The sequence below is a fragment of the Aulonocara sp. 'chitande type north' Nkhata Bay genome, linkage group LG3 (genome assembly GCF_057382095.1).
Source record: "Aulonocara sp. 'chitande type north' Nkhata Bay isolate Kocher_YH1m ecotype deep benthic linkage group LG3, A_spYH_male_GT1.1, whole genome shotgun sequence".
NCBI lineage: Eukaryota > Metazoa > Chordata > Actinopteri > Cichliformes > Cichlidae > Aulonocara > Aulonocara sp. 'chitande type north' Nkhata Bay.
This window is the reverse complement of record NC_141346.1, coordinates 34885040-34912101: the sequence shown is the minus strand read 5'-3', so window position 1 is coordinate 34912101 and position 27062 is coordinate 34885040. Positions and strand designations below refer to the sequence as shown.

The 27062-nt window shown below is 36.9% G+C and overlaps 3 protein-coding genes across 3 annotated transcripts; all 3 read left to right on the top strand.

The window, feature by feature from the left end:
• Positions 1-654: 654 nt before the first annotated feature.
• LOC147335312 (C-type mannose receptor 2-like) lies at positions 655-5481 on the top strand. The gene is made up of 6 exons (XM_086277964.1): positions 655-719; positions 1832-1894; positions 2138-2178; positions 2281-2655; positions 2785-3138; positions 3602-5481. Coding segments are annotated over exons 2-6 (1119 nt in total). The 5' UTR covers positions 655-719; positions 1832-1892; the 3' UTR covers positions 3949-5481.
• Positions 5482-10541: 5060 nt separating this feature from the next.
• On the top strand, positions 10542-12518 carry LOC147335311 (macrophage mannose receptor 1-like). The gene is made up of 4 exons (XM_086287480.1): positions 10542-10614; positions 10780-11172; positions 11311-11661; positions 12124-12518. Exons 1-4 carry the CDS (start codon positions 10542-10544, stop codon positions 12468-12470), a joined length of 1164 nt encoding a protein of 387 aa, XP_086143606.1. The 3' UTR covers positions 12471-12518.
• Positions 12519-17365: 4847 nt separating this feature from the next.
• On the top strand, positions 17366-22532 carry LOC147335310 (macrophage mannose receptor 1-like). Its single transcript, XM_086277953.1, has 5 exons — positions 17366-17413; positions 20363-20472; positions 20856-21239; positions 21388-21738; positions 21860-22532. Coding segments are annotated over exons 1-5 (1197 nt in total). The 5' UTR covers positions 17366-17411; the 3' UTR covers positions 22210-22532.
• The last annotated feature ends 4530 nt before the right edge of the window (positions 22533-27062 follow it).

Sequence of the window (27062 nt, the reverse complement as noted above, 5' to 3'; positions counted from 1 at the left end):
AGAAGAACCTGAGTTCAGTTCCACCACCAGACTGCAGTCTTTCAAATAGTACATATATATGGTAGCATCTTAAAGTGAAATCTTGTGACTTTAAAAGTCAGTTTTTTCCTTCTGCCAACATAAACACTGAACAAATTTGAATATGAATACCTATTTAATTATATACTATACTCAAGAGAATAAAATGAGATACTGCAGGAATCAGCATGGCCAAAGTGTTGACATAAAAACAGTTAACAGTTATTACAAGTGCATGAAAATGACACGTTCTGCTCTCGGTAACTCGGTGGTGCATTTTTGTTTTTTTCCCCCATTGCATTATATAATTTACCTGCAAGCTATCTAAATGATTATCACATTTTCATACAAGTAACAAAAAAAAAGGTCAACTACAGATTGTGAGAAACACAACACTCAACTCAACCTGCATATTTCAGAATTACACTTCATGGTTTTTTCTCTGGGTAGTCCTCTTCTTTTTTCCTATTTCCACTGCATCATGTAAATGAGTGTAACATAACCTTTACAGAAAATCTCTCCATCTGTGCATCACCATGGGAGTAAGAGATATTTGAAACGTCTGTATTTTAATATTCAAATTCTGACCTGAGCAAAAAGACGTCTCTGTGTTAGTATAAGAAGCAATATTTGTGACAGTCCTCATGAGTGCATCCAGAAGACATATCAAAGTGAAAGAAGAAGAGAAGAATTAACCACATGTAAGTATAAAATCTTAACGCCATTACATGCTCATGATGGAATGCAGAGGTGCAGTTTAAAGCTGTATTTATGGCACATTTATTATAATTTTCATCATTACAGGAAATCAAAGGTGGGTAAAAATGATTTTTGGCTAACCGTAACATCGTGAGTGACATGCCAGCACCCGAAAACTTCAGATACTTCATGAGCTGACTTTACAGTGTTTCAAAGATGTCCACAATGCAGAAATGTACTTTTCTTGGGGAAATGATATCTAACAGTAACAGAGACTCCAACTTACTTACCTGGATGATTGAGCATGCACCATGACAGTAACAGAGACTAATAACCGAGTGTTAGTTCATTATTTTTTTAAAACACATTTTTCTCAGTGTTACAGAAACACACAGAGTTTATCGTCAGAGTTTTTCACTCTCTGATTTTCTAAGGTTTTCTCTGATTTCCTTGAAGAACATAAAGATGAGCAGCATTGCTGCAGACTGACATTCCTTGTTTGCAGCATATAAAAAGCTGAGGTTATCTTTTAGATTTGTGCTGGACTGTGCACAGCATGTTGTCTCATGAAGTAGATCAGCTTCTACTCACATCAGCAAAGCTAATGTTGGGACAGCTGAGGACTGGGAAAATGAACCCTGGTCTGATAAATGAATGAACTTCAAAATAAAATATTAGATTAAGTTTTGAACTGGACAAATTAATGGACACAGTTTTGTTGGCATGCTGTTGTGTAGATGGTTTTCATGATTTGAATACTACAGGATATTTGAATAGGGCATCCTTTTATTTTTTAGAACACCCCTGGGATCATGTAGAAGAATAAATTATGTAACATAGAAGTAATGCAAATATTTTATTTCCCCATAAAAGAAGGATTTTTGAGTCTTTAGGCAGCATGAGAACCAGAGACAGACAATGAAAGCAGGTGTCACTGCAAAAGCATTGGTAACCCTGTTAACACTATTATATCTTTATTCTTGGCACCAATGCATGTAATTATGGATCTGCAGCTCATTTCTATAATGTCACAAGTTTAATATTACATTTAATTTATTTTAATATTAAATATTAAATTCTGATTTTAATGAAGTAATCAAGGCTTACATTACAGCATAATACAGGAGCAAGAAAAGAAGGGCGAGACAAGAGCGAGCAGAGTCAACGGGAAAACCATGTAAGTTCTTAATGTTAAAAACCTCTCCTTTCACAGATGGAGTCATTACTGTCAGCTGAATGTCTCACTCATCTAGTTTGTGCTGTAGTGACAGTCTGTGCATTTTGTAGGAAGAACAAACCTAATTTGCATGTTCCTAACATGTTCTAAATATCTCCATGAACAGAGAAGAATTGTGACATACATGCATTAGTCCAGCACACAAAATCTGTTGGAATCTTTATTTTCATTTTCATCTGACAGGGCTAAGATGCACTGGATATTATTTCTGCATATTCTGATGGGTAAGTAGATAATTTTACCAGTGCTGTCGAGTTTGAGTTTGCTCATTGAATGCTTTCTTCTAACAGAACATATATTATGTTTATCATATTTCTGTATTTTAGGTCAGGGTTGCCTCTTTACATGCCGCCTGTATGAGTACCACTTTATTGCAGAAAACAAGAGCTGGTCTGAAGCACAGACATACTGCAGAGAGAAATATACAGACCTGGCCAAAGTGTTTGACATGACAGACATGAGCAGACTCCGTAACTCCGCACAGAATCAAGGAGAAGCCTGGATTGGACTGAACAACAACACAGGTGGAAACAGGACGTGGCGTTGGTCTCTGCCAGGAGTGGAATACATTCATAATGACAGCAGCTGGAATCAGAATGGAAGACAAGAAACTGAACCTGGGCCTGGAAACTGTGGGAGGAAAAGAGACAAGCTGGTAGATGTTTCATGTGACAGTACTATGTGGTTCATCTGCTATGATGGTGAGGAGATGTGAAAATAAATAAAAAGTATGAAATGTGATGTTATCACATGTGATTAAAAAGGTGGAGGGTTTCTAAAGATAAATTATTGGGGGATGTCTTTGTGTGTTTTTTATGTTGGTTTCACAGGAATGAAGAAAGACAATAACACATATTTGATTGAGGAGTATAAGAACTGGACAGAGGCTCAGAGCTACTGCAGATATAATTACACTGACTTGGCCAGTGGACTCGATCAGGTAGATGGAGAAGAAATTGAGGCCCTTATGAAATCGAAGGCAACTCCTTTTAGAGCATGGGTTGGTCTGTTCAGAGACAGCTGGAGGTGGTCAGATGGGAGTGATTTCTCTTTCAGATACTGGGATATGGAGTTATTCAATGATGAACAAAGCAACAAGACATGTGCTATGACTCTGTTAAACAGATCAGGAAACTGGAGCTCTGATGAATGTGACAAAGAAAAACCCTTCTTCTGTTATGATGGTGAGTTTTTATCAACATGTGTCTGACTGGTTTTCTCTAAAAGGAGGATCACTGGAATCACTGACAAGATCCAGCTGAACATGTTGTATATGTTTATACAACCTATTTATGGATGATGTATGATTTTCTTTTACAAATGAATTTCTAAGACATGAATGAATTTATGAGTTTATGAATGCAGCCAAATCACTTTAATTATCTGTGGGATAACTTACAGCAACTGTTGAACCACTTTTTTTTTTTAAAGTCTCTCTTGTCTGTAAAGAAGTTGAATATTTGAGGATCTTGTTGACCTGAGTGAGGATTGTTACTATTATCACACTTCGTTCTACTGAGGGTAGAGAAACACACAAACTTTCCATAGTTTTTTTTTTTTTTTAGAACAAAATAAACAGTTAATAGAATTTCTCAATTGTACAGTTCAATAGATTCAATTGAACCTGTTATTTTGTTTTTATGGCAGATAAGCTGATCCTGATCAAAGAAAACAAGACCTGGAAGGAGGCCTTGGATTACTGCAGAGAGTCTCACAGGGGACTGGTCTCCATCACTAACCCTTACCAACAGAGATGGGCAGAGGTGAGAGCCAAGAATGCCTCGAGTCCTTTTGTCTGGCTCGGCCTGCGCTACTCCTGCACTCTGGATCTGTGGTTCTGGGTCAATGACAAGCTGGTCTGTTATGAGAAGTGGAGCAGAGAGGGAAAGACTGAGGATTGTGGCAGGGCTGTGGGCATGATGAGAGGAGGACAGTATGAGTGGGTCAGTCAGAGAGACAATGAGACATATAATTTTATTTGTTCTTTAGAATAAGATTTAATCATAACTTAAAGATTTCACTCTGAGGTGAAATTGTTTGATTGTGTAGTTTCGTATTTTTTAGACTTTTCATGTTCTTCATTAAATTTGGTTTCCTTAGTTTCTTCTTGACTGTCTGATTCAGTGATATTAGACTTACTTACTTCACAATTGCTGCATTATTCAGTTTTTACACTTTTATTGTTAGATGTTTTGTTTATTATATTTGCTGTTATTTTTTGAGTATAGAAATAGCAATTGAATAAATATAAATAAAGTATTTTAATATTTTTAATCTTTAATATTTACCATATGATATAAATCAATCTCACTGAGAATTCAGGACAATTCATGGCAGAAAAGACTTAAAACTACTCTTTTTTTCATAATTATGTATTTGAAGCGACATGTTGTAAACTGATCATTTGCGTCTGTGAGGACAAATAAACTGAGTTGCAGGTGTAACAGTCTACACTACTTACAGTAGTCCTCTGAGCACCTATTTCTACACAGATTAGCATATTAATATTTATTTTAAATCATTAGGAAACCAATTGCACTGTGTTTTCAAATAACATTTAAAATTAGCCAACACAAAACTCTCCAACAGACACACAGAGTGAACTGAAACAGAGTTCATGACAACATCTTTTCTAGTGTTTTATGACGTTTTCCACCAATAGAAACCTTCCACTTGTGGTTCATTCATGGCAAGCTTTCACCTGGGGTGAGAGTTGAATATTTCAGCAGTGAAGCTCCAAGATTTAAAGCCACCACATCTACAGCAACAACAAAGGAGTTGAAAAAGCAACAAATAGCAGCGTCAACCACAGACCTCTCTAAAGACAAATATGAGCTATTAAAAAGAAAGTCATCATTTAAATCAATGTATTTAATTGTTATTTCACTGTAGTGTAGTTCAGAAACCAAAACAAATTCGAGAGTATTCACATAGACTATGACAGCCAAACAGTACCATCTAGTGGCTTTACAGGTTCACACCAGAGTAAACATGTATTACATTTCTAATGCGTGTACAGATGTGACTGTTACACTTTATCCACAGCAAATAATACACGATGCTAATGTGATTTTACAGGTTTCTACTACAGACCATGTTAGGAAACACAAATATTTAAGTCCTTCCCCAACTCACCTATGGTGGGCTTTTTAAAATGTAAAATGAGTGCTAAAGAAACCTGTGCATGAAGATAGAAGTGAAATGTTTGGTGTAAGTAACCAGGTCAAACCAGATCTTTTATAGGATGTGAGCTGGAAAGAGTAGGAGTTTGGTTGTTCAACCATTTGCAGAAATTTAAAGTAATTCGAGAAGTGTGAAATTACCTTTAAATTGTGTATGTGCATATATGACATGTGATTTATAATGTTATGATTATTTGTGAAAACTCATGTTCTTTGTCTCATAGGCCAGTTTGAATTGAGAAGGCTTTGCTTGAGAGTGTGTAAAGGTGGACTGTGGGATGTGGGAGAGATTAGTGGGTTGCAGTTTTGGAAGTTGATGTGTGAAAGATTGTCCAATAAACTAATGTTGTTGTCTGTTCAGAGTGATGTCTGCTGTTTTCCACACCACACCTCTCTGCGTAACAATGGTGCCAGAAGTGGGATTAATTATGTCTGTGAATTAAAGATGAAAACAGGCTAAAAGAAAGGAGTAGGATGTAGAAAAATCTGTGAGACAAGGATAAGCTCCCTTGCTGACATGGAAGAAGGAGAAGGTGGAAAACAGCTGAGCCAGATGGCTGATGAGGATGATTTTGAACCAGCGGTACGACCTAAGCAAATAACAGTTGGGGTTGTGAGTAAAGAACTTTCTGAACCTGATCTCTTTGATGAAATTTGAGAATTTATGTGATGATCCAAAAGAACAGAAACAATACTGTTAATAAAAACATTAAACAGCTGAGCGATAATTAGAGATGGACCGATCCGATTTTAGTATTGGTATCGGTCTGATACTGACCTAAATTACTGGATCGGATATCGGAGAGAAATAAAAAATGTAATCTAATCCATTAAATATCACAAAAGTGCCTCACAAAACTTGCGTCATAACGTAACCCAGCTCATGAGCTTAGCAGTATGCGTCTGGTGATAGAGCGGCTGTGGCATGCCAGACCTGTCAGCGGTCTGGTTGAGCATTTGGAGCCTCGTTTCCAAACCGGCATTTCATCTTGGAGGAAGTTATCCCAGAGAGAAGTAAAGCAAGTGTGTAAGTTCATCTCTGAATGTTTGTAAAGCATTCCCACGATAAGCTTAACAACTGATATATGGAGCGACTGCCTCTCTCTCCCTCCCTCTCCATGAAACTGCTTAATGATCAGCTGATCGGCTTTTCTGTCGTGAGTCCATCTCTCTTCTTTGTTTTTGGCCCACTTTGCGCCAGAAAGAGGAAACCAGCAGCTGAACAACAGCAGCACGTTTAACCTTGATAAGCTGCTGTTAGAATTTATTTAATATTACTTTCTACACCAGGATCCTTTTCTACGCAGCTGACGGCTGGTAACTGTGCAGGGGCGGATCTAGCACAGTTTAGCCAGGGGGGCCGATAGGGCATGAACAGGGAAAAGGGGGCACAAAGACATACTTTTCTTTCTAATTGTCATGTCTAGCTTTTAATAAATAATTATCTGAATCTTACAACCAAAGTTGTCATCTGATGTAAAATGTATAGAAGTCCATTACTGTATAACTATTAAGTCAAATTTATAATCTAGAAAGCTACAGTACTTTTTCCTTTGCAATTCTGTTGAAGAAAGATGTTGAATCTATTTAATTATTGTAGAACAATGATTGACTTCTGTGCATTTTTTTTTACACGCGCTTTAAATTGAAGTCGATTCCGTCAATTAAGCATTATGAGGGTGCACTGAAAATAATGTTATTTTGGCCCTGTAGTTATTATTTCAATTAGCTATATAAATTTTACAAAAAAAATACAAATTCAGTGCTATTACTCTAAAATAGCAGTTTTTCTTGTAGTGCATTACTTGAGGATTGTTTGTAATTATGTGTCCTCAGTTTTGTATGTAAATTGAATCATTCGATCCAAGTAATATTCACTAAACCAATTCATTGGCTTAATTAGTTGATATTTCCAAGTAAAATGTAATGGAGTGACATCAGTGAATATGGCCACCTTCTCTGCATTCGGAGCATGACGTCAAAGCCCCTCCCCACATTTGAGCGGTCTTTCTTCAGACATACCATGGTCCACATTTCGACGGTTGGCAGACTTGACGGAAACGGGAAGAAGTGGAACCATGAATGTAATTTTTAAGCAGAACAAACTTTGTACGTTCCTGTTGGCTCACCTACTTAAGTCAGTTTCTCCGCACTGAAAGCAGCTGCGCTAGCAAATAGTGTATTTTCCTGCTAGACTTGCTGACTAACTTTCCTGGCAGGAGGTATGTCCAGAATTTCCCACAGCACTTTACAGCTTAGATGGCCACCTAAACAACGCACGCCTGCTGCCTTAACTAACGTCTTTGTGAATAAACGACCACGGTCCAGTTTAAAATAATTGCTGCACCGCTGCCATGAGGTGTATTTTGAAAAAAAAAAACAAAGCAAACAAAAAACGATTTCACTCAAGTCTTCATATTGACCTGTTTTAAATTTGCCACTGAGCTAACATATGTAAAAAAAAAAAAAATTAATATCAGTGTGCATCCTTGAGTTAGTAGAAATTAGTTGAAAAGCCTATAGATAACCTTTTTTCTTTTTTTTTCTTTTTTTTACAGAACATAGGACCTTCTGACTGCTAATTTGAACTCAATCAAATTAGTAACAATTAGGTTTAACTTGTCACATAATTGCTTCGTGTGGCAGTTTGGTTTAATTTTGAGATGGTCAATTTGTCTGTTTAAGGTGCCACAACATGAGATGGATGTGTAAGATATGTAGCTTTGAGTCAGAGAAGAGGTTGGGATTGTTAAAACACTACAGACTAAAGCATGGAAATGGTGGTCGCAGCCAGTCAGTCCCTTGTCTTCACACTGATTGCCCTTGCTCGTTTAAAACATTTAATGCCCTTAAGACCCATTTGTCTCGACACCATGTGAAGATGGTCACACAAAGTGGACCTCTTTCATTTACTTGTCTACTTTGCGGCTCTGTTTTTTTTAATTCAGAGAAGCAGTTTTTTGAGCATCTTAACAACCACTTAAGGAAGTTTGAAGTAGTTGCATGTGTTTTCAAAAACTGCAACTTCAGTACAAATATTTATTCCACCTTTGCTACACATAGACACAGAAAACACCAGTCACACACCCTTGAGGATTTTAAAACTGAAGTATTAAAAAGCAAACCTAATGAACCCATGTTTGCTCAGGATGAGACCTGTGTGGAAGCGAGCTTAGAGCTTTGGGATGGGGAACCACAGGAGTTGTTTCAAGATATGAAAGAGAAATTTGGCCATCTATTTTTAAAGTTAGAAAGCATGTTCAATGTTCCAAACAAATGCATTGATGAAATAGTAGATGAGCTTCAGTTTATATCCACCTCTGCATCTGGTCCACTTTTAAGAGATGTGGTGGTGTCCACCTTGAAAAGCCATAATTGTGATCTGGATCCAGCCATTATCTCAGATTTAGTGAAAAATCTTTGTGAGACACACCCTATAAGTACTGCCTTGGGGACAGGTGGCCCTTTCACAACTTATTACAAGAGAAGAGAATTTATGAAGAAGCATTTTTCAGTTGTTGGAGAACACATACTTGATAAAAAAAAAAGGGCAAAACCTTCCAGTATGTCCCAATATTGCCCTCCTTGGTGCAGGTCCTAAGTAAGTCTTTTCAAGAAAATGCATTTGAAGGTGAAAAAAAAACCTGAAAATGACTTTAAGTACCAGACATTTCGTGATGGATCTCACTATCAAAACAACACATTTTTCTCTGTAGAGGAGAACAGAGTGAGTCTCATCCTGTACGTTGATGACTTTGAGGTATGTAATCCTCTTGGGACATCTCGAAAAAAGCACAAAGTCACAGCTGTCTATTGGGTGTTGGGAAACATTCCGGTGCAGTTACGTTCCACATTGACATCAATCTACCTTGCAATTCTGTGTAAGGCTGAAGACACCAAGCAGTTTGGATTCCAGTGAGTTTTAGAGCCACTGTTAACAGATATCCAAAGCTTGGAGAAAGATGGTCTTTTTGTTCCAGCGTTAGGGAAAGCCAATAAAGGGACTGTGGTCAGTGTGGTGGCAGATAATTTGGGGGCGCACTCTGTGGCAGGATTTGTCGAAAGCTTTGCAGGGTCATACATCTGCCGGTTTGTGTTGGGGAGCGATCCAAGTTTCAGTCCAATGAAGTGAGATCTGGGTCTTTTCATCAAAGAACCAAAGATCAACATACACTGCATGTACAAGCAGTAATGTTCATGCTCTCCCTGTGCCTCACTCCCAGATTAAGATAATGGATGAAGTTATTAAGCAGCATAAATAAGGAAGACGTGTTTATATGTTTTTGCTTCTTGGACTGTTAGCAGTGCAGCGGTTTCTGCACCTTTTTTCCTGTTTCCTCATCATGTAAATGACACCTTTTAAATCCCCCATCTGTGAGTCAGTCTGTCAGAGGAAACAGATGCACTTTTTAAAATTTAATATTCAAATCCTGACCTGGACAAAGAGAGCTCTCTTTGAGTGTATTTTAATATTTACTTGAGAGCTGTCCTCATAAACACACCGAATAGAGAAGAATTTATCACATGTAAGTTTAAAACCTTGATGTAATGTACATTTGTGTATTCAAAAAAGAAAAAAAAATGGTATTGGGTCATTTTTTATTCATTTGTGTTCTAGTTTCAGTTTAGCTCAATTTCTAGGTTGCTGTTAGTACTTTGTTTCTTAATTTCTTTGTGTCGTCTTCTCCTGTGTTAAAGTTGTTGTTTATTGAGTGTTATTGGTCATGTCTTTTGACTGCCTGGTTAATGTTGTCAAGTTCGTGTCACGCCTGCGTCTTGTCATGTTTTCCTGTTTATTTTGAAAGTCCAGTTTTCATGTCTTTATGTTTTGGTTTACAGTTCCTGTACAGCATTATGTTCATCCTAGTCAGCTGAATCCTCTTGTGTTTCTCTACCTCCCCTGATCACCTCATTTTTATTTAAGTCCTTTGTCTCTTACTGTTCTTTGTCAGATCGTCTGTTAGCCTCACCACAGATTTCATAGTTTTCCCTCATTGTTTCACTGTATTTCATAGCACTTTCATAGTTCTTTCACAGAGTGCCATAGTCCTTTAGTTTACACAGTGTTCTTAGTCCCCTTAGTTTTCCCAGTTACAGTGTGTCTCTAGAGTTTTTCTCATGCCATCAGCCACAGTAAAGGCTCGCTTTATTTTTTGGGAAGTTAGTTCTGTCTCCACCATGTCTGCTTTTGGGTCGATCTCATCTACACACCGTGACAAGATTTCAAGATGAGATGAGTAACATAAATGGTTTAATCAGCCTGTTCATGAGCTGCTGTATTATTATCTATTCTGGTTTATAATGGTTCACATTTATTTCATATTTCCTACCATCTTGTCTTGATCCATCTTTTCTTTCCTGACATAAAGTGTGCATCAAAGAAGTTCTGTTTAAATCTTTGTTTCATGAGCAATAAAACATCACTTTCATCTGTCAGATCAAAGATGCAGTGGAGTCTGTATCTGCTTATTCTGATGGGTAAGTGGATTGTTTCACCAAATATACAGTTTTTAATTTAAAATGAACACAGATTAATGTTGATTTATTAAACATTTGCAATATTTTACCAGAATATTCACTGAATATAGATCAGTGTTTATCTGACCAAGATTTTTCTATCATCTAATTTTTGTATTATTTCAGGTCAGTGTTGCCTCTTTACATGCCGCCTGTATGAGTACCACTTTATTAAAGAAAACAAGAGCTGGTCTGAAGCACAGAAATACTGCAGAGAGAAATATACAGACCTGGCCAAAGTGTTTGACATGACAGACATGAGCAGACTCCGTAACTCCGCACAGAATCAAGGAGAAGCCTGGATTGGACTGAACAACAACACAGGTGGAAACAGGACGTGGCATTGGTCTCTGCCAGGAGTGGAATACATTCATAATGACAGCAGCTGGAATCAGAGTGGAAGAACTGATACTGTTAAAGAACCGCCTGGGAACTGTGGGAGGAAAAGATACGATAATGGAGATAAAAAGCTGGCAGATGTTTCATGTGACATTACTATGTGGTTCTTCTGCTACGATGGTGAGGAGATGTGAATACTACTAAACGTTATTATAGTATCATGATATTAAGTAATCACATAATTGTCATTTCAGAAAAAAGTTTCAGGATACAAATAATTGAAGGATGTCATTGTGTTTTATTCTGTTGGTTTTACAGGAATGAAGAAAGACAATAAAACATTTCATTTGATTGAAGAATTAAAGAACTGGACACAGGCTCAGAGCTACTGCAGATCAAATCACACTGACTTGGCCAGTGGACCCGATCAGGTAGATGGAGAAGAAATGAAGGCCCTGTTTAACGACTATACCTTTAGCGCATGGGTCGGTCTGTTCAGAGACAGCTGGAGGTGGTCAGATGGGAGTGATTTCTCTTTCAGATACTGGGATATGCAGTTATTCAATGATGAACAAAGCAACAAGACATGTGCTATGACTCTGTTAAACAGATCAGGAAAGTGGAGCTCTGATGAATGTGGCAAAGAAAAACCCTTCTTCTGTTATGATGGTGAGTTTGTACAAACGTTTTCTCTGTTTTCCAAAATGAAATACCGCTGTCATTACTAGGGATGCGTATCATTTAGGTTTTATCCGATACCAGTACCAAACCGGTACTTTTGAAATGGTGCCGGTGCTTAAACGGTGCTTAAAGAATGGAGAACACACACTTTGTCCAAAAACCTCTCATGTTCAGCTGTTTTTTTGTAAAAAGATAACAATATTAGCCTTTTCTAGAAAAGGCTAATATTGTTTTTCTAGAATTTTTTCTTGTTGTTTGTTGTTGTTTCATTGTTTTTCTAGAAAAGAAGACTTTTCTAGAAAATTCTCAGGAAGATCTGTATAAGTGTAAACCTGGTCATCTATAATTTTCTTCTGCAGTTAACTTTTCTAATTTTAATTTTGGAATAAATTGAAAATAAAAGGAAAATAACTGAAACTGAACTTTAACTTCTCTTTTTAACTATTACAGATAAATTGATCCTGATCAAAGAAAACAAGACCTGGAAGGAGGCCTTGAATTACTGTGAAAACAACTACAAGGGGCTGGTTTCTATCACCAACCCTGAGGTGCAGGGATGGGTCCAGGAAACAGCCAAGGATGCTGACAGTCCCTACGTTTGGATCGGACTGAGCTACAGATGCACTCTGGGATTATGGTTGTGGGTCAGTGACTACGTAGTCTGCTATGACAAGTGGGCCACAGAGAGGAAGACTGAAGGGTGTGACATGTCTGCAGGCGTGGACAGAGGAGGACAGCATGAGTGGTTCAGTCACAGGAATAATGAGACGTATAATTTTATTTGTTCCAAACAGTAAGTTTTAAACTTAAACTCACTTGCTGCTGGGTTAACCTGAATCTTACAGCTACTGGGTTGCCAAAGTAATCCCTGCATTTAATCTATGTCCAGTTAAAATCAAGAATGTACTCAGCTTTATAACCTGGTAAAAGAAATATATTGTTGTTTTTTTTATGTGCAAAGATATTTACTCAGTCGTTTTATGAACACAATGTCTCCAAGTTGTGTAGTTTTTGTAAATTTAAGTTTTCCCTGTGGATCAATGAAACCTAGCGGACATTTAAAGACAGAATAGTTTGTTTCAGATTGATTAAATGTAGATAAAAATACTAAAACGATAAAGTAGATAATAAGTAGAGTGATTATTGAAATACTCTGAAATGTAAATACTGCTAAATTAAAAGGAAAATATAAATTAACAAAAGAGGAAGTGATGTGGACGTGAAGACACATCATTGGGTGGAAAGGTCTGTCATGGTCCCCGAGTCTTTGACTGTCTTTAGATTTTCTCTACGTTTGTGTTTTTGCTGAACTTTGGATTATGGTTGTGTTTTCTGGGTTGTTGATATTTAACTTCCTGTTATTTCCTTTTTATTTCCTTTATAAATGATACAAATGTCTTTGAGATTATTTGATGTCTTTAATTCTGAGCTTCTGTTCCAAAGATCTTCAGATTCTTTCTGTGTTTTGTGGGTTTATGACGTCCTCGTGGTTTTAGGTTTGTTGATCTCCTTTTGTGCTCCATTCTGTTCTTCAGTCTCATGTTTGTCTTCTGTCTCTGTCAACTTCATATCTTTGAGTCTTGGTCTCAGCTTTTGTTATTTCCTGTTTTATTTTGATGTTCTGTTGTGACTCGTGTTTTGTGTTTAGTTCTACTTCCCCTGGCTCATCCTCTGTCATTAGTTTCAGCTGTCCTGACCTGTTTCCTCTCCCCTCATTATCTGCTGTGTATTATTGTCTCAGTCTCTGCTTGTCCTTTTGTGGTTGTTTTGGAAGAGTTATTGTTTTGGATTATTTGTGGCTGATCTGTGGTGATTTTCTGTCTTATGAAAACTTATCATTAAAGATCCTTAAGTTTATATCAGTCTCCCGAGTCCTGCATTTGGGTCCACATTCTGTCTGCCACACACGGTTTTGACAAAGTCACAGAATCCAGTATACTGCTGATCGATGTATAGCTGCGTTAATTACTTGCCTGCAGGTGGCTGCAAGGAGTGACTGATGACTATTAAGGCCTTTCAGCATGAAATAGTGCATTTATAAATGTATATAAATATAAATGTTTTCTGTAATTTGTTGAATAATTGTGTGAGTCAGCGTATAAAATAAGTAAAATGTTAAATACCTGCTAGACTGAAAAAAGTCTGCTCTGATGATAACCAGGGTGCAGAGGAATGATCAGGAAAGCAAAATAAATCTGTGGTTTTGTATTAACTGTGAGTGCTGAATGAGGTGTAATAATGTGAGACTGCACAGTTTATCTGAAAACTATTGATGACAAAGTGAATTTTACTTATTTACAGAAGACCTTTGGGTAGAGCAGGACAAAGAACGAGTAAGAAGGCTCGTCACATCCCAGACATGAATTGCTCATTTCTCCTCTGTCAAGTGCCCACTCATCTTTAGATATTCAATCTCTGTGTTTACATAAAATCCATGTTATCTAGCCAGGCCCTATGATCCTCTCCATCTCCAACCATTGTCTTGATCCTGGTGAGTAGCTGAAAAATTTCACCAGCTTCCTCAGTCACCTTGGTATCCGCCCCTGGGCAGGGCCGTCAGATCTTCAATAGCTCCACTTGCCTGGAGGTGATTTGAGGTAATCAGGCTGGAGAGATTTAAGGCCTATGCTGACGTTCCTCCTCGGCCAGTTTGTCAACTACTTTATTTTTGTAGCCAGCTTTAATGTTCAATGTTCTGTTTGCCAAGTCCCACTTTTACCTCCAAATTAAGCTCATGTCTTGGACCTTGAGTAATCTACCTTTCCTCTGAAAATCTCTCCATGCCTCACCTGCCTGCCCTTCTTCCATCACACTCCCTACGGAAATCAAGTCAGCCAACTCACACTGTCTAACTCACCTGGACTCACGCCGCCTCTCCCTCCAAGCATCTTTCACTCTGCCTGCGAGTAAGCTTCAAATACATCTGTGATCACCTTCTCTAGGGCTCATTTTTTGTCACTATTCAAACACTGCTCAACTCTCTCCTCAGTGTGATCACAGAACGTAACCAGCCACGCTCCAGTTACTCTTCCAAGCCCAATTTTCCCCACTCAGCCCCCACGACCACGTTAACATGCTACGCCAAGCCTCTGTTACATTCTGAGCTTTGTTGTGTTCAGTTACAGACAAATATTGACTTGTGCTAGTACAATAAAACACATTGTTAAAACTTTCTCGCCACCTCTGCTCTGGGTTTCTGCATTTGGGTTCAGTTTTGGTACCGGCCTTCTGCCCCTGTGACAACCATTTGCCCACTTTTAATTAAGGCAAAGGTTTTTTCATTTTATGTCTTCATTTAATACTAGTTTACAATCGCATTTTTACTATATCATACACCTTAAAATTCAGACACTCAGAGATGAGTGTGTCCTGTGCTGTCAGTCACACAAACACACATATACTTATATATATATACGTCTTACAAAATCGTTCTATTTCATTGGACTGAATTTTAAAATCCAAAAATGACTCATAAAGTAAAAGGTAGTGATGGTCTGTCGGCTCATGTGTGGAAAAAAAATAAACAATCAGCACACTGCTTCAGAAACACTTTGCAGGGGCTTGGGTCGTCTGAGCAGAGTCACGTGATCAGCGACGTCCGACGCTTTATTCAGCACTCTACTGCTTTAGTACCTGATCCATTGGTTTATAACAAATTGAATCATTGGTGGGATTTGTGCTGTGTTTTTGTGATTTTGTGCGAGAGGGAGCGAGCTAATTGTGTGTAAGATAATTAGAGACATCTAATAGGCTCTGCCTATTCCCGAATAAAACCATTTCATCAGCAATTTTGCTCCCTGGTCTGAAATCTACATAAGAAATAATCAATACATATATGTGTATAATTATAGAAGTTATTTTATTATATATAAACATACCTGTCCACTGGTTAATTACATAATCACGTGAAGGAAGGGGCTTCATGGCACAAGCAATCTCCCAAACTATTATAAGTCCATGTTCAACATTGTTAATATAGTAGAGAACACACAATGGCACATGTTTCAACAAGGGTGGTTTATTCATCTAAAGGATTTATTATGAAAATAGACATAACACAACCCCCTCCCCCTCCAAAAATAAATAAAAAATACACGTTCAAAACACCATATCAGCCTGATATCAATCTAAGTTGTATATTCAAGCTGCTCTTTATATTATGGGCCATCAGAGGTCACCAAAGAGGACTGTTTTGACAAGTAATGAACTGTTTTTCTATACATGTTTCAGAAAGCTTAATGTGGCTATGACTACTAAAAGCCTTACCGTTACGCCTATCCATTGAATAATTAATTTCCATTAAACACAACAAGTGGAGGCTACACACTGATGATGTCACGACAATAAAATAATAAAGAGAGCACAATCATTCATGATCAAGCAACAATAATTTGAATTGGGAAAATGTTCCTTCTCAAGTTCTGTTTCCAGTGTTCACATTGACTATGACAGTCAAACAGTGCCATCTAGTGGCTATATAGGTTAGCAGCAGAGTAAACGTGTATTACATTTCTAATGCGACTACAGATTTGACTCTTACACTTTATCTACAGCAAATACACATAACACACAACACTAATGTTATTTTACAGATATCTACTACAGACCACCACAGCGTCTTTAAAGGTTTAGAAGGAAACAATGGAAGTCTAATGAATGCTGATGTAGAAGCCAACAGACAGTTTATTCTCTATGCTTCATGCACATTTGCTGCTGTGAGAGAGGTCAGGAGAGAGCAGTCAGATTGTTGGAGCTGACTGAAAATCGAACAGGACTTTTTGGGACTGTGCTGAAACATGTTTAACTGTGAGGCTGATATGGTCAGGGTTATTGTACTGAACTAAAACTATAATCAAAACCTGGATTTGAAAAAAAAAAAAACTAAAATAAAAATAAAAACTGACATTTGAAAAAAAAAAAAAAAACTTATTGAAACAATTTTATAAAAAAATAGAAAAATTATCTATCCATACACACATTTTCTCCCACTTGTTTCCACTTATTTCTCACTTGCACTTCCTACTTGGGTGTGCAGGCTAGAGTCGAGGCGACAGGCAGATTACATCATATCTGAGTATTGAATTATGTCTCCATAATTTAGATTTCTTTATAAAAATACTTTGTACATAGTAAAATATAAGATGTATAAATAAAATTGAATTTATGGAATTGAATGTACGTGTACATTTTCATGGGTTTTGATCTTCTTTTAATGCCAATCATTTTATTTTATGTCCTTGACGTCTCTGCATTTCATAGGGAACCAGTCCTATATTGTATTTTTGAATCTGCCATTTCTGTGCTGTAAGAGACACTTAGTTTTATGTGTTTCGTTTTCAGTTTTGAGTTTAGTATTTACTGTTCTTACCTCCTTTGTGTCATCGTGTCTCATCATTTAACAGAAAACTCTAACAGTGTCACTGAACATTGAATTTAACCTGGAGCATTGAACTATAAATGGGAAAGATTTATGTGTAGTTATACATTTTCTTTCCTCTTCCTGCTCTTGCTCGTTCGATATTCAACAGTGAGTGTTATATTTCTGTTTTCCACATGATTACATAAAATCCCTGTTTCATATCTGATATACACACTGGATCATTCTGCTGGAATATTTCAATATTCAAATCCTGACCTTTGGCAAACAAGATCTCTGTGTTAGTGTCGCATACAACCTGCTTTTGACAGCAGTCTTTACGAACACACTGAGGAGAGACATCAAGGAGAGAACTAACCAGATGTAAGTTTAAACTTTCTTAAGTAATATGCACAGATCGAGTGTAGATGATGTCATTACATTTCTGACAGTGTTTCTATTTTTTGGTCTTAATATGATTCAAACATTAAAATTAATGAATTTATATTCTTTGACCACATATAAAAACTAAAATATTTTACATGAGTAATTTCTTTAGTACAACTGAGCATTTATATTTATATTTTTCCACTACCCTCATCTAATATGGACGACTAAAAAAGCTAAAATTTAGGACTGATTGTGGATAAAGTTTCACTCATGATTAGCACAAAAACACAGGATCAGACCAAATCACAAAGGGAGTCTGCACTGCTTTAACAAAAAAGAAAAAAACAAAAAAAGAACTTTTCAAAGGATTATCTTTATATTTAACCATCATGTGTAAGTATGAAAAACTGAAATATTACAGGAACATTAAACTGGCATTTGGCACTAATTTACGAACATTTAGCTGCAGCTCTTTTCTATTCTTTCCCTCTGTCCTCCTCCTTTCTTTATTTCTATGTTATGCGGGGCGGCTTATGTACTGTAATGTGTGGAGAGACTTTAAAGTATTTCAGTTATTTTATATTACCTCTATTATAAATGCCTTATCAAATAAAAACAGGGCCTAATTTGGGAAAAAAAATAGATTAAAATAAATATGTTTCTGTGTTGATCGTTTTGATTGTGGTTGTTACCAAACTGTCTCTGTCAGCTCAAATATATCTGATATAAAAGATGCTGTGGAGTTTATTTCTATTTATTCTGACTGGTGGTTCATGCTCCATGGCCCCAGTTCTACTTTTGTAACACTTCTGGAGTTGTTACAGTAAACTAGGACCAGTTAGGTTCGACTACTAGAGTAGTAATGAGTGTAGCGTGTAATAAAGACCACATACCTGATAATAAGTTTAAATTGCCGGCTTGTTATTTTGTAAAGACAGTTGACACACACACTACATAACACAGTGGTTTGGGAACCACTGTGAACAACCTGATTGGGTGTGGCTGGTCACAGGAGTCACGCTGCAGTGTGCCCTTTCACAATAAGACTCTGAACACATATTTTAGCCATTTAACCTGAATTAACATAAAAACACCATGAATTAGCAAGTTTTTAACCTTTTAATATGTTTTTAAACAAATGAAATCCTATACCATGAATTATATCATTGCTGATGTTTTAAAATGAATTTTTTAACCATTATGATCTATTTATTGACTATTTATCGCCTGTAATATATTTCTTATGACTGTTTTTACTAACAGGCTATGTTAACCAGGGTTACACTTTATTCCTTTTTTTTTTTTTTTTAAACTTATCAGCTCTATTTCAGCTGGTTTCATGAAAACATTTAGACTACTGAGACTATTTATGAATCTTGTGGCTCATTTATGGCCCCATTTGATGAATTGAGTTCATGATTTATCAGATTGCTGACAATCAGATTGCCTTAATTAGCAAAATTATTGAAAGCAATGTCTTCAGTTGTAGGTCAGTGCTGCTTGTTTATGTGTGCTGAACATTACACAGACCTGAGTGTTTGACAGGACAGACATGATCAGACTTTGTAACTACACACAGAATCAAGGAGAAGCCTGGATTGGACTGTACAACAACAACAACAGCAAATACTGTAATGTAGCATCACATCTCTTGGTGTGTGCTTTTATATAGCAGTTCAACAAAAGCAGATTGCACCTGGTGTGTGTTTACAGAAAACAGAAGTTCAACTAATATTCACAGTTTTTCAGACAAATTTGGTAAAAAATAAAAAATGAAGTGTGATAACCTGACAGTATCAAAGTCTATATGCACAATGAGAGTCACCTTTTCATTGAGCATGATATTTGTTTCCCACTCACGGCACAGGATGTGTTTACAACTAAAAGCAGAAGTAGACTTAGAATCTCATCTAATTTGCATCAATACACAAATGTATTAAAATTACTCAAGTTTTGAAAACAGACACTTTTTATATAATAAAATTTGGTGTAATCAGAAATACTTGGAAATAAACATAAGCAGCCTCTCACACAAACAGCTGGAATAAGCTCCAGGCTGAGTTGGACAAGTGGTTAAGAGGATGGATGGTAACATTATATATTATGAGCACTGTTTATGTTTTTGATTCAATAATCTTCAATTAGTTGATCGGCTGTAGCTGAGTAACTGAAAGTGGTCAAACCTAGAGTTTAAGTTATTGTTATAAACATCATATTATGTCATGGGGGTCATCTCTATGGGGCTGATAACATCCAGAGCAAGTGTATATAAAGTATTATTGTACCTAGACAGACTTGTTTGCTGAGTAAAAAGTTACTTTTATGTGGAGTTTGGATTAAAAATGAGTAGATATCTTACTAGCTGCAGCTGAAGCTGTGATATATTCTCATTATTGAGTAGATCACGTTCTCCCTGTGCCTCACACCCAGTTTAAGATGATGGATGAAGTTATTGAGCAACACAAATAAGGACAACATGTTTATATGCCTTTTGTTGATCTACGTATTTTATATTCTTTACATTATTTACATTTGATCTTTTACATTGTGTATAATGTCTATTGATTCTATTGTTTATTTTAATATTTGTGTACAGCTCTTTGTGACTGCCTGTCTGTGAAAAGCACTTAAATAAATAAACTTTACCTTCTTACTTACTTATATGTTCTTGCTTCTTGGACAGCTAGCAGTGCAGTGCTTTTTTGCCATGTTTTCCTGATTGCTCATAAACATCTTTGAATTGTATTTGTAAATGACTCCTTTCAATTCAATTCAATCATTCTTTCAGCGAAAATAGTCACACGCTCGTATTTTAATATTCAAATCCTGACCAGGACAAAAAGAGCTCTCTTTACTGTAGAGAATAAATTATAACATGTAAGTTTACCTGTGATATTTCCTATCATCATATATTAATCAATTTTTTTCTTTCCTGACATAAAGGGTCCATCGAAGAAGTTTGGTTCAAATCTTTGTTTCCTTGAGCAATAAAACATCACTTTCATCTGTCAGATCAAAGATGCAGTGGCGTCTGTATCTGCTTATTCTGATGGGTAAGTGGATTGTTTCACCAAATGTACTGTTTTTAATCTAAAGTATCTACAGATTAATGATAATTCATTAAAGATTTGCAATATTTCTACCAATACATCCACTGAATATAGATCCATCTTTATCAAGCAAAGCTTTTATCCATCATCTAATTTTGATATGATGATGGGATGATTAGTTTCTTGTATCAGCACTTTTTTTTTCTTTTGCTGTTTATAAGTCAGTCTGTCTTCTTGACATGTTAGCTGGATAATAATCATTTTACTGAAGAAGCTCCTGGAAAGGAATTCAACGATATGTTTGACTGATTTATTTGACAGTTTCAACCTGTAATGTTTGATTTCTTCATTCAGACTTTTATGTATATCATATTTCTGTATTTCAGGTCAGTGTTGCCTCTTTACATGCCGCCTGTATGAGTACCACTTTATTAAAGAAAACAAGAGCTGGTATGAAGCACAGAGATACTGCAGAGAGAAATATACAGACCTGGCCAAAGTGTTTGACATGACAGACATGAGCAGACTCCGTAACTCCGCACAGAATCAAGGAGAAGCCTGGATTGGACTGAACAACACAGGTGGAAACAGGACGTGGCGTTGGTCTCTGCCAGGAGTGGAATACATTCATAATGACAGCAGCTGGAATCTGAAAGGAAGAACTACTAGAGAACTGCCTGGAAACTGTGGGAGGAAAAGATACGATAATGGAGATAAAAAGCTGGCAGATGTTTCATGTGATTTTACAACGTGGTTCATCTGCTACGATGGTGAGGAGATAATTTTAAATGATATTATAATATTGTGATTTGAAAACATAAAGAAATCAAATAATTGTGATTTCAGAAAAACTATGTAGAGTTTCAGGAGGCAAATAATTGAAGGATTTCATTGTGTTTTATTCTGTTGGTTTTACAGGAATGAAGAAAGACAATAAAACATTGCATTTGATTGAAACACCTATGAACTGGACAGAGGCTCAGAGCTACTGCAGATACCATCACACTGACTTGGCCAGTGGACTCGATCAGGTAGATGGAGAAGAAATGAAGGCTCTGTTTAACGACTATACCGTTAGTGCATGGGTCGGTCTGTTCAGAGACAGCTGGAGGTGGTCAGATGGGAGTAATTCCTCTTTCAGATACTGGGATATGCAGTTATTCAATGATGAACAAAGCAACAAGAAATGTGCTATGACTCTGTTAAACAGATCAGGAAAATGGAGCTCTGATGAATGTGACAAAGAAAAACCCTTCTTCTGTTATGATGGTGAGTTTGTACAAACGTTTTCTCTGTTTTCCAAAATGAAATACCGCTGTCATTACTGAGAAGATTACTGATGATGTGTTTGTGTAGTTATTGTTGTCTGTTGTACATTTTGTTTTTATAGCAGATAAATTGATCCTGATCAAAGAAAACAAGACCTGGAAGGAGGCCTTGAATTACTGTGAAAACAACTACAAGGGGCTGGTTTCTATCACCAACCCTGAGGTGCAGGGATGGGTCCAGGAAACAGCCAAGGATGCTGACAGTCCCTATGTTTGGATCGGACTGAGCTACAGATGCACTCTGGGATTATGGTTGTGGGTCAGTGACTACGTAGTCTGCTATGACAAGTGGGCCACAGAGGGGAAGACTGAAGGGTGTGACATGTCTGCAGGCGTGGACAGAGGAGGACAGCATGAGTGGTTCAGTCGCAGGAATAATGAGACGTATAATTTCATTTGTTCTAAACAGTAAGTTTTAAACTTAAACTTAGTTAGTGATGCTTATATATAACAAAGTTATTAGACAAGCAGATGGATAAATAGCCACAAATGTAAAGACTGTTGAACTCTTGACAAATGTCAGGCTCAGTCACTATGGTTGCAAGTCACTCTGAAACCCTGATAATCAATAAAACATCTTTACTGATTTATATTAATATGTCCATATAAAATAAAGAATGCACTTCAATTCCATAACCTGGTAAAAGAAATATATTGTGTATGTATATAGTGTTTTTACTGATGTAAACATAACGATACTGATACTGACATTTATATATATATATATATATATATATATATATATATATAAAGATTTGCATGTCTGTGAATTCAAAATCTGCCATCAAGGAAATGATAGAGTTTAATGTATAATGTTATGTTCCATGTTTACTGTGGATCAATGCAACCTAGTGGACATTTAAAGACACAGAATAGTTTGTTGCAGATGAATGAAATGCAGACAAAAACACTACAATGATAAAAAAAATACTGTAAAGGCAGAGTGATTGTTGAAATACTCTGAAATGTAAATACTGCTAAATTAAAAGGAAAATATAAATTAACAAAAGAGGAAGTGATGTGGACGTGAAGACACATCATTGGGTGGAAAGGTCTGTCATGGTTCCCGAGTCTTTGACTGTCTTTAGATTTTCTCTACGTTTGTGTTTTTGCTGAACTTTGGATTATGGTTGTGTTTTCTGGGTTGTTGATATTTAACTTCCTGTTATATCCTTTTTATTTCCTTTATAAATGATACAAATGTCTTTGAGATTATTTGATGTCTTTAATTCTGAGCTTCTGTTCCAAAGATCTTCAGATTCTTTCTGTGTTTTATGACGTCCTCGTGGTTTTAGGTTTGTTGATCTCCTTTTGTGCTTCATTCTGTTCTTCAGTCTCATGTTTGTCTTCTGTCTCTGTCAAGTTCATGTCTTTGAGTCTTGGTCTCAGTGTTTGTTATTTCCTGTTTTATTTTGATGTTCTGTTGTGACTCGTGTTTTGTGTTTAGTTCTACTTCCCCTGTCTCATCCTCTGTGATTAGTTTCAGCTGTCCTGACCTGTTTCCTCTCCCCTCATTATCTGCTGTGTATTATTGTCTCAGTCTCTCCTTGTCCTTTGTTTCGTGCTCTCGCATAACTGTGTTTCTCCTCCTTTGTGGTTGTTTTGGAAGAGTTATTGTTTTGAATTGTCTGTGCCTGATCTGTGGTGGTTTTGTATCTTGTAGAAGTTCATCATTAAAGATGCTTAAGTTTATATCAGTTTCCCGAGTCCTGCATTTGGGTCCACATCCTGTCTGCCACACAGTTTTTGATAAAGTCACAGAATCCAGAGTACTGCTGATTGATCTACATCTGCATTTGCATTATATGTTAGCCTGTAGTTGGCAATAAATAGTGCCTTTGATGACTATTTACCCCTTATGGCATGGCTATTCAACTAAAAGGTTAGTTGGGACAGATTTTCAAACCGAGGACTTTATCTGGGCCAGATATTTTTTTTGCAGCCAGTAAGCAGCAGATCATGATCAATTTCAAACCCACACAACTGTATTGAAAAACAAGTAATTTTTTATTCAAACCTTCTTCTTTTTTTTTTGCACATTTCAAATAATAACAAAAAACATGAATCCTGTCAGCTACAGTCAGGAGAAATCGCTACAGTCCAAGTTGGGATTTCTTTGAATATGATTGTGTTTTAGATAAAGCAAGTGTCTTGTAGTGGAAAGAGAAAAATTATGCGGGACATTCCTAAAGGGAAAAAAATCCCACAAACCTTAAAGTGCACTTGAAAAGCTCGCACAAGAAGGCTAACCTAGCTTACCTTGAAAAGGTAAGGGAGCACACTCAACCCTCATCCCCAGAAACAGAAGCTAACCCCAGGCAAGGCAGCGTGATGCATCCTGAGACAACTCCACAAAAAACATTAATGCAGTGCTTCCAGCAGCGACCTGATGGCTGCTGGTTGGTCAATTCGCAGGAACATCACAAGCGAGAGGAAGCGTTAGAGAAGATGTTTATTGAGACTGGGATATCTACACAACTGTGTGAGTCAGTTGCCTTCAAAAAGTTTAGCAATTCACTTGAACAAAAATTATGAACACCCGGTGTTGCAAGAATTAGTAGTCTCATTGGGGCCAAGATATATCGTTTATAGTTGCCTGGTATCAATGGTTGTTCATCTGCCCTAATTTTATTTTATTTTTTTAAAGAACCCATAGGTGGGAATGTGAGTTGTCTGTCTCTGCTTGTTAGCCCTGTGACAGACAGGCGACCTGTCCAGGGTGCAGGGTATGGTAGCTGGAATAGCAACATACCCACGGATAAGCAGAAGAGCATGACTGGTATGATGAAACTGGGATTTTGTTGCACTTAATTATTGCAAAAACGACTAAAACTATAACTGAAACTAATCAAAACTAAACTGAAACTAAGGATTTTCAAAAATTAAAAACTAAACTAAACTAGCAAACAAATGGTAAAAACTAATTAAAACTGATATAAAATTGAAAATCTGAAGTCAAAACTAAATAAAAATAAAAACTAATGAAAATTGCAAAACTATTAAAACCCTGAACGGGCAACCTTCCGGTTACAGATGAGCTTCCCAACCCCCCGAGCCACGGTCGCCCCTGCTGCTAGACTGAAAAAAGTCTGCTCTGATGATGACCAGGCTGCAAATGAAATGATCAGAAAACCAAAATAGATCTTTGGGCTTGTATCAACTGTGAGTGCTGAGTGTGATGTCATAACGTGGGAAATGTTCTGTTAGACTGCACAGCATATCTGAAAACTATTGGCGACGAAGTGAATTTTACTTATTTAGAGAAGACCTTTGGGTAGACCAGAAGAAAGAAGGAGTAAGAAGACTGACACTTCCTACATGCAGTGAAGCAGAACAGCTTTAAGATTATAAATGTTTTGGGGTTTTTTTGTTTTTTTTGGTTTTTTTCACAAAAAAAAAAAAGAAAAAGTTCGTTCTTGTTGTCGCGTTAACATTGGTTCCCCTCTCGTGCTGTGTTTTCTCTCGTGAATTATATTCTTGGATTTCTCAGTTTAGTTTCTTATTGTTTTGTATTCCTTCCAAGCCTGCATTAAAGCAGAGTTTTTGAGTTCAAAAAAAAAAAAAAAAAAAAGATTATAAATGGGTGTGGGTCACACTCAGCCAAGATTTCGGGTGAGCTCATTGTGAATCCTAGCCCCACCCTATCATGTGATTTCCTGAGATCAGATGGCCCAGGATGTGAGTGGGCGTTAAGGCGTCTGGGAAGGGATCTCAAAACTGGATTATAGATGGCAGAGAGTTGGTGTCGTAAACCCTGCCTCTGTTCAAAGATGGTCGCTCACAGTGGACATAGATGGCTTCTTTCACTCCTCTTTCAAACCATCTGTCCTCTCTGTCCAAAATGTGAACATTGGCATGTTCGAAAGAGTGACCTTTGACCTTTAGATGCAGATGGACCCGTGGAGGTGGCTCTTTTATGCTGTGCCATGTGTTTATGAAGTAGCTGTTTGGTCTCTCCAATGTAGAGGTCTGGGCATTCCTCGCTACACTGTACAGCATACACTAAATTGTTAAGTTTGTGTTTTGGCGTTTTGTCTTTAGGATGAACCAGTTTTTCTCTGAGTGTGTTGCTGGTTCTGAAGTAAACTGGAGAGTCACGCGTAGAGAAAACTCTCCTGACTCAAAGAAAATTAATTTTTAGCAAAATGCCTTTTAAACCAGCTATAATACTTTTTCATCAAAATTGTTTGTCAATCATACTCTACTTAATACACGATCACATTCTTACTGAATCCTATAGCTTAAATGTCAGAGAGTCAGAGATCAGTGTGTCCTGTGTGATCTCATTCACTCACAAAAAACCCCCTCATACACACTAGGTTTATTTTTCCTTTGAAGCAGGCTAACCCCCTGACAGCCTCCAATTTCAGCCCGCCTCCTTTATCTCCCCTTCATAGAGAATGGCTCAAATCATTACCAAACAGCTACTGCCACTAGTCAGGTCCACTCAAGTCAGTTGGCAGCTGGACTTGAGTGGACTGCCAAATGGCTGTGACATATATCTTACACAAAACACAAAAGGATGCAATAATTGATATGGAAAATAATGCCAAGCCAATGTTTACTGGGAGAGTCTCCCAATTATTCCACACATTCTACAATATCTCTGTCTCTGCTAACATATTGATCAAACATATTGATCAAATTTATATTTTCATTCGTTTTTTCAAGAAAGAATAAAGTCACCAGCAAAAGCACACAAAGAACAGAGTGATTTAGGCTCTATAAATCACATGTAACACTGGAGGTTGAGCCTTTCACTTCACTTCTGGCCGGAGAGATCTCAGTCTCCATGGCACTGCCTGACAGTCTGTGTGCCTTACACAAACATAGTTAGAATTTCACAGAGCATGATATTTGTTTCCACAGCACAGAATTTGTTTATGAGCAAAAGCAGAAGTAGAGTTAGATACTCAGTCTAGCGTGCCTCGATACACAAATGTATTCAAATGACTAAAATGTTGAAAGCAGAGACTTTATCCTAGTCATCCAACAGTCCTGCATCATTTCACTAAGCATAAATTATGGAGGGCCAGGGGTGACAAAATGAATTCATTAAATATGCTAGTAAATAATTAATTAAATGTTTCATTCATTCATTTAAATTGAAATTAATTAAATAAATATTTCAGTAATGACTTTTTGTCCATTGGTTTAATTTAAAACATGTAATAAATTATTTATGTATTTATTAACTTATTTTTTTTATTGTCCGGTTTATTAATTAATGATAGGGATAGACTGATCAGATATAAAGTATCGGTA